This window comes from Gymnogyps californianus, chromosome 1 (genome assembly GCF_018139145.2).
Source record: "Gymnogyps californianus isolate 813 chromosome 1, ASM1813914v2, whole genome shotgun sequence".
Lineage (NCBI taxonomy): Eukaryota > Metazoa > Chordata > Aves > Accipitriformes > Cathartidae > Gymnogyps > Gymnogyps californianus.
Genome location: NC_059471.1, coordinates 143,057,374 through 143,072,642, shown reverse-complemented (window position 1 = coordinate 143,072,642; position 15,269 = coordinate 143,057,374). Strand labels below are relative to the sequence as shown.

Genomic DNA, 15,269 nt, shown 5'->3' with positions numbered 1-15,269 from the left:
CAAAAACTTTCTACCAACTCTCTTACAACTAAGAGGGTTGTCATTTCCAATCCCACGGCCATCCATACCAACTGGGCTGTTTGCTTGTTTGAAATCCAGGTCTTTTCTGGCACTCTTCTGTTTGTGTATAGGTTATGTAATAAGAAGCAGCCAAAGAAAAAGGGGTATGAAAATAAGCACAGAATACACAGAGATTGTCCATGAGAAATATCAACATGAACAAACAGATATATAGAGAGAGGTAAAACTTTAGAGAATATACCTGCCAGCAAACATGGTTTCAGCCTGAGCTGCAATTTCATCTATGTCAGGAACAATTGCTGGAAAAAAATAAAAATTAAAATTAAAAAAAAAAAGGCAGTGATCATTGTTTAATCTGCACAGCAAAATGAAACTCTGTTCCTCTTTACAGTAGATGTTATCAAGCACAGGTCTAACTACACATTCCTCAACTAGGCAAAATTCATTATCTGCAAGAGTAGTAGGGAAGAAACAGGACGTGGGGCAGAGTTAAATTGTGTATTACTATTACTGAGGAAGAGCCAAATTGTAGTGATGAACCAGAGCCCCATGGTGCTAGGAGCTGTACAAACCACCACCAGTAACCCAGAAACGACAAAGAATATGAAACTTTTACATTCTTTGTTAGATGAGCCAGCCCCCACAAAGCAGACACATGAACTTTAGAATATTTATCATAAACCAAATCATTTACCACACTGTCATTTTGCTTTAGAATAGCTTTAATAGACCTTGCTACGTAAGACTTTAATACTCCTTAGCCGCCCCTCTGTTATACAGCACCTCCAATTAAAGCAATTCTCCCCTACTTGCAGGTGGTCACACAGACAGCAGTCAGCCTTCTGAGCACTTCTGTGTGCACAGGAACGCTCCCTGGAAAGCCACTCCATTCCCATACCACATTCACCTCACTTAAATCTGTCCTCATCCAACCCCAACCATTTTTTCATGATCTACCCCCCACTACATTTGTCATCATGCAGTGTTTTGGGAAGAGTACAAATAAGAGAATAAATTGTCATCATGGGAAAAAGGAATCACATTTTTGTTAGAGGAGGACAGGCCAGCAAAAATCTTATTTTTATGGGATTCCTTAAATTTTTCATTTTTCCACAAGCTTTTCAACTTTAAGCAGCATGCATCTTTCTGATGTAGCTGAGTTCATTGTTTGCAGTAGTCTACACAGAATTATTTTACATTGCAATACAATAGCAACATTTACCTGAGGCAATCCCTGGTGTGTCAGGCGGGGATGTTGTAGAGCAATCAACATTTTCATTGTTTTCCCCAAACTCTCTCTTATAGATAGACAGCATGTAGGATATTCTATAGTCCAGTCTAACACTCAGAATAAACTATAAGAAAAAAAGTTTTAAATAAGACTTTTCTTCTGCCATTTGGTAAAATGGGTTAGGATTTTTCTGTGGTGGAACGTACAGGGATACATGATTATTTTAAGTAAATTATTTTAAGTAAATATGTCCACTACGAAAAAAGAATCCATTACATTCATCAGTTTTCTGTGATTTCTTTCTTCACTCCGACCATCCTGAGACATATTGAACTCTACCCTATCGACTGCTGAATACTAAGAAGCAGACTGGATTTGTCCAGGGGCTCCAGCACGCTGCCTTGTCCTCATCGCCTGCAAGCCAGATCAGAACATTTAAACCCATGTTGAAACCAATTACTTCATATTTCAGCTGGACTTCTAATGCTCCATGAAGATAAGAAGTGGAGTGGGGTTGAGAGTAAAGACGACAGGCTCAAGGCTCACCCTCTCAGATGCCCGACAGCCAAGGGCAGCAGTGCTGCAGTAACTCCAGGCTCCCATGGAGTGAAGCACAAGCCTGGTGGTGTCTTTTGTTACATTGCTAATGATCTGCTGAGGATGTGAGGAGCAAATAGCATTTCCTTCACGAGCTCCTAGTAGTAGTGTTGCCAGCACAAGGCAAAAAAAAAGTCTGGCTTTGGAAGCTACCATTGTAATGGTAGCAGAGATCCCCCTCCCTCAACGCTCTGCTTTCTTCTAATTGTTGGTGCCTTTTGTTCCTCACCTGTGAAATCGGAAACTCGTACAGGAAAAATCCTAATTCAAAGCTGGAAGTGCTGCTTTTATATTGGAATAGTGAGGAAAATAACTAGACTGGAAACATTAGTACCAATTTAAGGACTGACACATATACATCCCACACTTCAACAACTGACTGCCCATCGACTGAGTTTCAGTGTTTCCCACACTTATGCTCCTTGCCCACAGTAAATGCAAGCATACAATGAAACAGGTTTCAGATCATTTAACGTATTTTATGATCAGTGGGGATGAAAGCACATACGTGAAATTACCAAGACTCCGGCAACAGGTGATGACTTAGCAAATGGTGGCAACCTGTTTCTTTGATCTCTAACTAAAGTCAGACAAGCTTCCCAGACCCAGAATACTGTAATAGGATTTGACTAGGGCTATACCATCTAAAAGCAAATAAAACGCCGGTTTAAGAAATAATATCTTTTCTTTAAAATCTTCAAACAAAAAAGAAAAAAGGCAGGTTTATTTTGGTTCCCTGATCAAGATACCCTATAACTGTACAAGCGAGATTTTTAAAAATAAAAATTTCCCAAGTCCACGCATAGTCAACTAAGTCTATCAGGCCATCTGTTTAATTCTGGCTGATGGCAGAATGGAAACTCTTAAGTAAAAAATGTCTTTATTTAAAGAAATAAGAGGATATATTGATAATTAAATTATTATAAACTGAAATATTTCTTGGAATAGAATAGTTTTAATCACCACTCTACTAGCTATGCATGATAATACAATAAATCTAAAATATTCTTACTTGCCTTTTAGGGTAATAGCACAGTAATGAAAGGTAATGTGATTTAAATTAATCCTCCTTCATTGCATATTAAACGAAACTGAATTATTTTGTATTTCTTGTGAACTAAGATCATATATATGCACATTTACTGTGATTCACCCAACATATGACAACTTGCTAATCTGCAGTAATTTGACCATGTGACTAAATCATAACTAACAAGCCACATATTAAGTAACAAATTAGGATTAAATGCTCTCCAATCCTGGATGCTCTTGCACTGGATGTGCTGTGAAAAAGGATGTGCTGACAAAATGTGATTCTATTGCTTGTGAGCAGCCAGGGAATGCACAGGACAAGGTTGGTGTCCTGGAATCATCCTCCTAGGCATCAACCAGTAGAGCAAGACAGTATGGAGAGAAACTCAGTCAAAAAACCAAATGAACATGAGAAGCAATACACGTGAATGGTATTATTTAGGTGATATAACTTCGTAACACTCTGTCCTTCACCATAAGCCTTAAAATAAATGAGGTCTGGAACCAAAGCATGCAGTATTGAGGATACTCTAACAATTGATAGTCTTTCAGATGACAAGTAATTAAGGTAATCTAAACCAATTATAAGCATCAGAACAAATGGAATCCTTCAAAAGTGACAACGATACCAACAGATTCATAGAATTTATAGAAAACACTGAAACATTCCTCCAGGGCATAAGTATTTGATATACAGAACAAATGTGTGCCACTTTACTTACTAATAGCACAAAGTGAAAATTATATCTCAGGAGGCATGCTAGTGTCATATAGCTTGTCAGTTCAGCTGGGAGAAAATGATAGCAGCCCACAGACTATTCTCAATCTAACAGTGGAAATGTGAAACAGACTTCAAAAGTGCATGGCCTTGAATGACTTCAGTCGGTCTAAGTCCAATTCTGCCCTTCATCAAACTACCGTAACAGAAGAGTCAAATACTAAGTCAAGCAAGCTACCCCAGTGTAAAATGAGTGTTAATGAGACTGGAAACAGACACACTGCCTTCAGAAAACATTAGTGAGGCAGACTAAAGGACAAGTTCTGCCTTTTCACAGTTATAGTGACAGAGTTTCTACAGCATCTAGTTCCTTCAAAAGTGAAGTAGGTGTAACAGAGTGAGGACGACAACTGTACAATTGTTCACACAGTATTCTTCCTCGTATCAAAGTGTTATTTTTACAATGAACAGCCCAGTGAATAGTAAGAATGTAGGTAACAGAACTTGACACTGTGAATAAGTAAAGAACTATGAAATGACTGCTATGTAATATTCCACCAATCATTATTACCTGCAAAATCTCAATGATTTTCAATTTGGTGTCCATTACGATCACATCTTCGCTGTCTGAGGTGCTGGCTTGCTTGCTTGGGTGAATGCTTGGCTGTACATCAGGGGCACTGATGGGAAATATAGATCCTCTGCTCAGCACCATTTGGGTCATCATCTCTCCTACACCATGGATGGTCCTCATAACATTGTTTCCTATGCATTAAACAAAACCACGTATATATTTGCCATGAGTAAATCTTGCTTGCAAAGCTATATATCACGCTGTCCTGGTTTCGCCTGGGACAGAGTTAACTTTCTTCCTAGTAGCTGGTACAGTGCTGGGTTTTGGATTTAGTGTGAGAATGATGTTGATAACACTCTGATGTTTTAGTTGTTGCTAGTAGCCCTTATCTTAAGCCAAGGACTTTTCAGTTTCCCATGCTCTGCCAGCAAGCAGGTGTGCAAGAAGCTGGGAGGGAGCATAGCCGGGGCAGCTGACCTGAACTAGCCAAAGGGATATTCCATACCATGGAACGTCATGCCCAGTATATAAACAGGGAGGAGTTGGCTGGGAGGCGTGGATTGCGGCTCGGGAACTAACTGGGCATTGGTCAGCGGGTGGTGAGCAATTGCATTGCGCATCACTGTTTTTTTTCTCCCCCCCCCCCCCCTTTTTGTTATATTCCTTTTCATTACTATTATTATTATATTTCATTATTACTATTGTTAGTATTATATTTTACTTTAGTTATTAAACTGTTCTTATCTCAACCCACGAGTTTTACTTTTTTTTTTTCCTTTCCTCCTCCTCACCCCACTGGGAGGGGGGAGGGGGAAACAGCTGCGTGGTTTAACCCCAGTCAGCAACGAAGCACCACACAGCTTACCATACCACACAGACATGCACCCATGTCGTCAAACCCCTTTACAGTCTTAACAGGCATATTGAAAAACAAGTCCTCAATTCCTGATTAAAACTCAGGAGAAGGAATTCATTCAAATTACCCAACGGTTTAAGGACAAATTTTCTATGCTGATTTTCCAAGAGATCATTTCTTACAGGTCAACAGATGGAAAAGATGCCAAAATATTTCCACAGCGCTGTGAACATGTTCAAGAAATCATAAAAAGTAGAGCAAAAGAAATCTTAGTAGTTCACCTAATCCATTCCTTTGTCTGAAGGCACATTATCTATCTCTAAGACCATTTCTGAAAGAGGTTTGTTTAACCTGTTTTTAAGAATATTTAAGCATTGCATATCCCACATTATACAGCATCCCTAGGCAAGCAATTCCAGTACTTGACTATGTTTATTGTTAGAAAACTTTTACTGGTATTTCATTTATATCATCTGTTGCTGCAATTTATGACCTTGCTTTGTAGACACATAGGAGGAATTCATTTTCCATGCCTACTCCCACTGATGTCTTCGCCATGACGACTGGACATAATATATGTGCTTGACAGTAAGGTTGCTTTTGGCACTGCAGAAGCTGGAAGGAGACTATCCAAGTATCTGATATGTCACACTAAGAGAGAGTAAAGATTTGAGGCTGTGCAAGTCTGATGAATCTCTGTATGTGGTCCAAATGACAGGCCACAAACCAAAGCCAACTGACACAACTAGCCAACCATCCCCCTTCAAAAAAGTCCCAGGAGAATGTCAGGCCCTGAAGGCTGTCCTGAAAGTCAAACTAGTATCTGTAATCACAGTGCCCTTCATAAGTTATACCTGGGGGAAAAAAACTGGTTTACACTCATGTGGCAAAAAACTTTATCCAGTCTAGTTGCAATGGTACCTATCACTGATGCCAGTACAGCAAAATCTACCAAGAAATACCATCTGTTCCCATAGATTATAGTGGTCTTTATAGTGAATTTTTGTATGAAAAGCATCTCAATGCATCAATATCTTCTTCCAAAGGTGGGGAGAAGAAAGAACGAGAGTATCATGCTACCTACCTACATGAATTAGTTTCCTTTCTTGCAAAGCACAGATCTGAATGAATGGAGGAAAGGAAGGGAATGATAGAATCTCTTCGTAGAAAGAGTGCCAAGACCTAGACTACACCAAAGGCAAACAAAAGAATGGAGGAAATGTAGCTTTGCTGAGGTAAGCCTGAATAGTTCTTGTATGTCTTTTAGTACACTTTAATCACCATGCTACTGACAAGTTTTACTCACGCTGAAGAGACCCTCTTCCCAGATAATCTGCTGTAAAAAGCCAAAGCTATATTTTATTTTGTTAGCAATATCCTCCTCTTATGCCCTTCTTTCTTCAATCCATAGAGCTCAAGTACTGCATGCAGGGAAAGAAGATGCCTTCAGCCCTGACTTTAAAAGGAAAACACACAAAGAATTTGCTTTTTCAAAGCGAATGAGGCAGATTAGCGTCAAGTTTGAGGTCCCATTCGGCATCCGGTCTGGTGTGCAATCACTCTGAATTGGTCTTTTGAAAATAATACTTCAGGTCCCTACAAAGGAGGGAAAAAAATGTATTTCTGACTTTGCATGATGTTAGGAAAAAAAAGCTAGAAGTCAAACTAAGGGCTAGATTCTCACATTAGGCAGGCACAGAAAGTTCTCCTAACTTCTTACACCAGCATAAAGCAAATAAAATCATTCCAAATACCCTTCTTGCTGCAAAATGAAAATGGTGCATTTTCCTTTCAAATAAAACAAAACAGCTGGGGAATAACATAGTATGGATCTCTCTCCCTCCCCCTCCCCACCTCCTTTCTCCCAGTGTGCTAAACATTAATTTGCATTCAGTACACCCGTGTAAAGCTAGATTACTAAGTGGAGGACCTTCAACCCTTAAAGTAGCTTCAGTTGAACTGACTTTTTGCATCTTCTTCATCTTCAAACAGTGAAATAAATGACCTCATTCATATCATCCTGTCCTTAATGCTGACTGATAAGCCCACAACAAGATCTATAGGTTGTGCAGCTGCTTTGTGGCCTGTAATACCCCTGCTCTACATCTCAGTTGAAAAGTCATCATCCTCTCTCTCACAACATGTTTTCAAAATCCCTTTCACTCAGTTGTACAGAGATGAATATAAATAGAGGCACTGCTATTTGGAAAGCTCAGGAATTCTTTATAAAACAACTTGAGTCAATGGGGTTACTAGCCGATAATTAAACCACTTAAGTCTAAAACAAGTCCAGAAGATATTCTTCTCGAAAACTAGATACCACTGCAGTTTGTCCCAAATGAGGCAGAAGAACTCCATTTTATCTTGAAAAGTTCCTGCCCACCCTTCAAGACTGAAGTCTACTCAGTGTAAAGTTAACAAAAAAGGTAGTGTCTTTTGGACAAGGAGTCAGACAACATCTTGGGTGGACCTCATGTTCTTGGAGAAGGAAAGCTGGGATTTTGCCTAGAGCATACATCTTACTTATTTCTCAGCTATCACTGGGGTGCTACACAGGCACCACAGGGGATGGGATTCAACTCCCTCCATGACCAAGGAATTAGTCACTCTCTCTGCACTTCAGGACCACCTCCATAAATGAGGAGACTACTTTCTCCATCTCTAAAAAGGACAGTGAGAGGCCTGACATAACAAACACTGGGAGGTACTCAGCTAATGTGATGATGGAGCCTATAAAAGCATCTAGAAAATAAGAAGAAATGAGATGACTGCTGTCCTTTCCCCTTACCCGCGGAACACCCGTGGTAAAAGATGGTACAAACCAGTGAGCGGTAGCTATGAAGCTGCTTCCCAACAGCATCGGTAACAAGGATAAACCCTCTGTCCACAACATTCCTTTACTATTGACCTTCATGCGACTGATCTAAACAGCTAGAGGCAGGAAAGCAAAGGAGGATTAAGGTGGTACTTGTTGTCACTGCCATTTCAAATTTTATTTCATTAATGCATAGGAAAGCATTTTAGTGAGAGAAAAGTCTACTTAATCCAGTTTAGTATTTACAGCTGAAATGGGTAGTGACTTAATACTGCATTATCTCTGTCAATAACAGCAGTGAGACAAGGTGTCATGGGCAAACCCAGCTTGGAAAACTTCTTAACTAACTGCCTATTATTTTCAATTAACTCAGAGCAGGCTTGGGGAGAACATTCCCAGAGTGAAAATAATACAGCAACTGGAGCAATTCAGCATTCTTTTCAGGAAAGATATTTTAACAACTATGTTTTGTAGGGTGCTGATGAAATGTAACCATCTCTTAGGAGTAGACAGCAGTCAACCAGCACATTCATGCATGGCAATGAAGCAGCTAACTGTGTCTCAACACTGGGAGGAACTGCTTGTCCTGGTTTCAGCTGGGATAGAGTTAATTTTCTTCTTAGTAGCTGGTACAGCGCTGTGTTTTGGATTTAATGTTGAGATTTGATGTTGATTTAGTGTGAGAATAATGTTGATAACACTCTGATGTTTTAGTTGTTGCTAAGTAGCACTTATCTTAAATCAAAGATTTTTCAGTTTCCCATACTCTGCCAGCAAGGAGGTGTACAAGAAGCTGGGAGGGAGCATAGCCGGGGCAGCTGACCCAAACTAGCCAAAGGGATATTCCATACCATAGAATGTCATGCCCAGTATATAAAGGGCGGGGGGGGAGTTGGCCAGGAGGGGCAAATTGCTGCTCGGGCATCGGTCAGTGGGTGGTGAGCAACTGCATTGTGCATCACTGGGGGTTTTTTTCCCTTTTTTTTTAAATTTCCCTCTTCTTTTTTGTTATATTCCTTTTCATTACAAGTATTATATATTTCATTATTACTATTATTGTTAGTATTATATTTTACTTTAGTTATTAAACGGTTCCTATCTCAACCCATGAGTTTTACCTTCTTTCCTGATTCTCCTCCCCATCCCACTGGGATCAGGGGGGAGGCGAGGAAGTGAGGGAGCAGCTGCGTGGTGCTTAGCCGCTGGCTGGGGTTAAACCATGACACTGCTCTATTCTTCGAAAGAAGCCATGAGGATCATTCACGTACATAAAGAGTGGGCAGTAGCTTCTCTTCCAAAAGATCTCCCAGTAATCAGCACTCATGGTGCTCAGTGTTATCTGTCCAGCCTTGGAAGTCTAGACCATGTTAAGCATGGATTTAAATCTGTCACTTACAAACATCAGGGGCCAGCAGCAGTCTTGCTAGTGAGTTGTTTCTTCTTGCTATGCTTTTGTGTTCTCTTGGCTTTAATACAGTTACCTCAGCAGGAAAGGGTATGAGTCTCTGAGGTAAGGCATGCAGAAAGGTTATTGCGGCTTAAAAAGTGACTAACTGCATGTCAGCTAAGCCTGCAACAATGCAAGACAAAATACACTGGCTCAATAAAAGAGATTTAAGTTCTTAGTACATATGCACACAATGACTAAAATAACAGAGCTCTGATCTTAGTTACAGCCCCAAAGTGCTTCCTGAATACCAGTGCCCAAGGAAAAATTAACTTACTGCCTCAGCTAGTTAACTGAGCTAAATCAGGAGAGATAGCAAATAGATGTGAACCCTGATTACTTTTGTGTGCACTTTGCTATAGATAAGCGAAGAGAAGCCTGAGCTGTGCCTTCATATGGTACTGCCACCCTTAAGCTGCTGACCTCCATCATTTGTTGTCTTCTTTGAGGTCAAGGTATTAACATTTATATATGGCTGAGAAGTGTGGCAGGGAGAGAACGGTCATTGCAATGTTGTAAGGTGCTAATGTGTGTAACCAACCACTTCTCTCACCAGCAAACCACTGCAAAAGTGCTCAGAGCTGTGACTGACCAACAGAGGAAAAGAACGCATGGCAATCTCCGTGAATATTCTTCCATTTTTCCAATTTTCCCTTCCTCTCCCCAATTCTTCCTCTCTGCTCCTCCCTCTGCCAAGACAAGTCAGATGCCAAGAACCTTCCATAAGCAGTGGACCCATTAGAAATGCCTCTTGTCGAATGTACGGTCTCACAAGGTTAGCCAATGAAAGAGTGAAATCACTGTGCACACAAGGGGTAATTTAAAGGAGCTACAGATTGGCAGGCACTGAAAGAAGAGGAAAGAAGAGAATGCTTGTCATGCTTTGAAAAGACAACTGTGCATCTCCTTTTCATTACCTTTTATTACAATGATCACAACTTCCTAATGAATATCAGTTTCTGTCACAAAACTGTAGCACATAATCTCATACAAATTGGCACGATTGATAACACAGCAGCCTCTCTGAGAAGAAAGACTTTTCAGAGGAGTCAATTATGGGGAAAAAATAACAACCACCCAAGTAATCGAAACAGTGGATAATTTGACACTTCATTTTCTACATAAACGTATTTTCTTGATAAGTCATTCACTGGTTGCAAAAATTCTAAAAGCAGAATATAAAAGTAAACAACAATCTGCTACGTAATACAGTGTGCATGGTAAGTGACAAAATACCATACTCAGAAAGAAAAACAACTGTCAAAAGCAGCTGGCAATTCATGCCTTTTCTTCAAATTGTTCCTAGCCAACTGCTATGCAGCATCCTCAGTTTGCTCTCCAGTACGCACACAGCATTTTAGGTATTTCACAAACAGTGCAGAGAACTGTGCGGTAGCTGAATGTGAATACACAATGCACAGCCTCAAAGGCTGGCAGACACCCTTACAGTGAGTAGCCCTCTACTCCACAGATATCCCCAAGACACCAGGGAACTGACTTGCAGCCTTGTTTATTTAAAAATTAACTCTATGCTCCTAATCTGGTCCCTAGTTGCCACAGAGGGACAGAGTCTGCTCTTACTAACATTATTGTTCAGTATTCCTCAACACAGATATAGGAAAGATGGATTTCTAGGACTTAATTTTGAAAACTGCTCAGCCACTTTTAGCTCAGATTTCCACACTGCTCATCTCCCTACTCAGAAATGTAAAAAGTGCCTATAGTTTCAAAAGGATTTTAACACCCAGCAGCTTTCATTAAGGACTGGAGAAGCTGGATGCTCAATATTTCTGGAAACTAAGTACCTAAATAGGAGCTGACATATGATAAGTTCTTCAAGAAATCTGGTACTTAATGACCAGAAAAGACAAATGTACATGCATCCACTGGTCCAACAACTTTCATTAACCTGTCCATAAAAGCCCAATACATTCTTCAATCTTGCTTATATAAAAAGGGGGGGAGGGAAAGGAGAGAAATCAAAGGTTTTGCAAAAATGTGGCATTTCTTGCATTGTCTCTGTAATTATTAAGTTATAGAGACAACTCTCTGATGTCATCAAACCTGAGCATGCTTTTGACTAGGACACCTGACGTTTCAACTTCTTCCAAACACCTCCTAGAAAACACTTCCCTTCCAATGTAGCAGGGCACAAGCCAGACAGCATGTGCTACCAACATACTTAGCCCTTCCCTGCCATGCCAGCTTCTTTCACCACAGCCCTTCAGGCCTCCTTCCCCATCCACAACCCAATGAAGTCCCAAAGTCTTCCCAGTCCTCCTCAGCCACTCTCATTTTTCCCATGAAATTCACTTTTACCAACTGTAGCCTTGGTGAGGCAAAACTGAATTTTGCCAGTGCGCTGGGGAAGTTTTAGGCTGGTTTCCAAGCTCACTGCTACATTAGGAGATTCTGGCATGTTACTGAAAGTCCAAAACTTTTACCATCAAAGTCAGTTTTCAGCGAAGCTGACCTTGTCTCAACCCGTGCCTCAGTGTAGGCACATTCAACCAGGTTTTAAGACAGTACTTAAAACAGCAAGCCACTTTCCCAATGGCTGCTGAAACAGGAGCCTTGACTCCAAACGGCCTTGACTTTGTGGATTTCAGTGAGACCTGTACTATTGCTCCACCATAAGCTTCCTAAAGTTTCAGTGCCAGCTTAATGCATGCAACACTGCCAGTCCTTGGGGATCCTCTGGCAGGGAACCGTATGCGCAGCAATGTCTAGTTACCAAGGGCTAAATTAAAAACCCAATGGCAGCTTCAGCTCTACACTTCTTTACCTCTGTTGATTTGGCTACATTGCTTCATGCAACGTAATTTTTCTGCGTGAAAAGTTATAGCCATTTTTAAGACATATAATAACAACACTTCAGTACCTAAAGGAACACATTTTATTTCAAACCCTTTAGAGCTACATATTATTTGCCAGAAGCATTAAGCCTTACAGCTCTGTTTGTGAAAGAGGTATTAATTTTTACAGGTTTTCTACAGAATTTGCTCATAAAGACTGCGGAACCTACCATAAACAGGCCAAGAATCACACTTTATTTCTTCATTAAACCATTTTTCATCGCTCAATAACTAGCTGACCTCAGGTAAGCCTCACAGAAAACCTAATGCATGACATTAAGGGCAGAAGGAGAGGTCACTTCTACATTTAATACAGCCCTCAGAACTAATGAGGCAAAACAAACAAAAAAACCCACAATATGCAATGCACATACATTTGCTACCCGCTCCCTGAGTGAATCTGGCCACCCCAGCCTCTGCTTACCTACAGTATATCCACAAGCCCTCCCTTTTTGCATACAAACTCAGCACTGCTCAGCCATGGTGAAATTCCACCACACTTCACCTTCTCCTGACATTCTGCAGGTTCTGTTGACGTTGCCTATCCCCAAAACCACAAAGCAGTGTCAAAAATACAGCTTTCATGACATGGACGTTAAACAAAGGAAAAAATACATAAATCAGCATGCTGGCCTTGAAGGTAAAAAGCATCATGGGAATCAAGCCTTCTAGCCAAGTTACATCTATGAAACGGATATCGATTCCTAGAAGAGCAACGGTCTCTGGAATCACAGTAATGCACAGGTCTCATGATGAGGGAAAGAATAAGGAGGAAAGAGAAATGGTCCATGCCAGAGAATTAAACTCTCAGACTGACCTCCCCTTTGGTCTGACAATATTCTGCACTGAACAGCAGTTGCTTCACTACAGACATCTGTGACTAACACAGTTAACTTTCCTAAGGGTTAAATCTTTTTTCTCTTGTAACCCTTTTTTTTTTAATAAACTGCTGGCATAAATTATTGCTCCAGTCTGCCAGGCAGCCACTGCCTCATTAGCTCTGCTAATCAAAGTATGCCTCAAGAAGGTATTTCAAATTGTTAACTAGACAAAAGAGCAGCTAACAGACATGGATGCAAGGCTGAGAAACAATATAGTTGTTTCTAATAGTCCTGGATGAAATCTGGTCCTTCTTGGTCACAGAGGACCCACAGGCACAATAGAAATGGCAGGTCTAACCTTGTTCTCAACCCTGTTCTAGTAGTGGTCTCACTGGTGTTTCTAAGTAATATGTATCTCTACTTGCAGCCAAGAGGGCTGGAACAAAACACAACCTATCTCCTTGCTCAGTTGAAGCTGAGGGACTAAGCGGACTACCAGGATGTATCAAAGGGACAGAAGTCTGGACAAGAGTCCCCTGACACACTGATATACAAGCACTCCTTTGCAGAGAGATGCTGAAGACCAGTGCTGAAGTCTTCAGGAGAGAGTGAGGGCTTCCCCATTCTGACCCCTGCCTGGGTTGAATCCTTTGGGGTACATCACAAAAAAGCAGCAAAGCTTGCAGCATGACACAGCGGTCAGACTTTTCATGATATATTTCAAAGAAATGTTCCACAATCTCAGGACACCTATGGACAGATCTTTAGTCCCTTCGGTCTACAGGAGGGATATGCTACCAAGCTAAAGACCCAGACATAATGTGAAGGAGCTGGGATATTTGGCTACCAGTTTGAATAGGTAAAAGGAGGCATCTGTTGAGCCAGTCATGAGCAACGCTTTTCATGTGAGAATCACAGAGGCAGGAGCAATTGAAGCTTATTATATGTAGCTTTTAAAACCTGTTTTTCAAAAAGACTGAGCATAGCCTTCCTTTGTGGAAGTGAAGCGAACTGAAAGACTCTAACTGATGTCAGTGGACACTGCCTCAGGAAAATTGTAGGCATTTACGTAGAGCTCCTGGGGGAAAGACATACTCTGCAGATAACCCAGGTTTGTATCACCAAGGGCTTTTTCAAATTGATGCCCAGCACTGTGAATCACATCCCAAGACATATGCAGCTTAAATTCAAGGATGTATTTCCTTGCATGTCATTATTCTCATTCCCAAACAATGTTAACTAAATAGCACTGAGCTGCATGGCTGATGTGTAGCTTGCCTGCTAATACTACCATGTCATTTCATCTTTCAGACCTGACATATGCTGTAGCTGCATGGTTTGACTAAAATCAGCTATTTGAAAGATCAAATCGCACCTAGAGGAAGACGTGCATTTTAATTCACAGAGAATAAATAACCAGTATTGGACAAGGCAGATTGGCTCCTGACTCTGGAATGATACAGTGGGGTGCATTTATTAGGAAAGCAATGACTTTACCTTTTAATTAAAACTGCAAGAGATTATAATGTTCTTGAAAGGTGCCAGAATGACAGCACTACTAAATGAAGTCCTCACTTTCTCCTTAAGAAAAAAATGCCTCTTTAGGATACACATAACATATTTTGTATACCCCATATTTTTTAGATTCTAAAAGGGAAAAAAAGAAACAGAAAAAAATCTTCAAATAACCTCAAAAAATGATGCAAAGTTAAGACACTCTGATTAAAAAAAAAAAAGTTGGCTGCAACATTTTCAAGTCAATTCATTTTTAGGATGCAATCTAGGTAAGAAGCATTTCCAAAAACGCACAACTTTTCTTTTTCCAGGATCCTATCTCACAAGTGCTTCTAGCCAACTTTTCCCAATCTGTCTTCATCAAATAAGGTCACACCTGAAAACTACATGCACACTAATTTAATTCTGGTTAAAGTAACTGACAATGGCATTAAAATCAAGCTTTTTAAAGGAAGTAAGGCATAACATTTACAATAACGTAAGGATCTTTTCAGAATCTTTGCAGAACCAAGATAAAGAAACTCACACACAACATCAAGGACTACCTCAGCCATCAAGGTGACTCAAAATTTAAGCAAAGGATGGAAAAGGACATCTTGAGGTAAAAGGTTAATTAAGTCTTCATGCAACTTCCACTAAGCCTATAAATACATCCCATTTTGCAGATTTGCTTCAACAGCTCAACACTTGTCATATATACTTCCTTACTTAGCAAATAGTTTTACTGAAATAAGTGGGTCTATTTAAGAAATAAATATTAAACAGGGAAGAAGATTCCAGATTGCTG

At 40.3% G+C, this 15,269-nt stretch overlaps 1 protein-coding gene across 1 annotated transcript in view; it reads right to left on the bottom strand.

Annotated features, from left to right (window-relative positions):
• Positions 1-15,269, bottom strand: part of ITPR2 (inositol 1,4,5-trisphosphate receptor type 2) — a 268,298-nt gene that overhangs the window by 158,092 nt on the left and 94,937 nt on the right. Inside the window, exons 22-24 of the mRNA XM_050915600.1 lie at positions 4,171-4,364; positions 1,244-1,376; positions 263-320 (exon numbers count right to left, since the gene is read on the bottom strand). Of these exons, the coding sequence (XP_050771557.1) occupies positions 263-320; positions 1,244-1,376; positions 4,171-4,364 (385 nt within the window). The remainder of the gene's footprint in view (positions 1-262; positions 321-1,243; positions 1,377-4,170; positions 4,365-15,269) is intronic.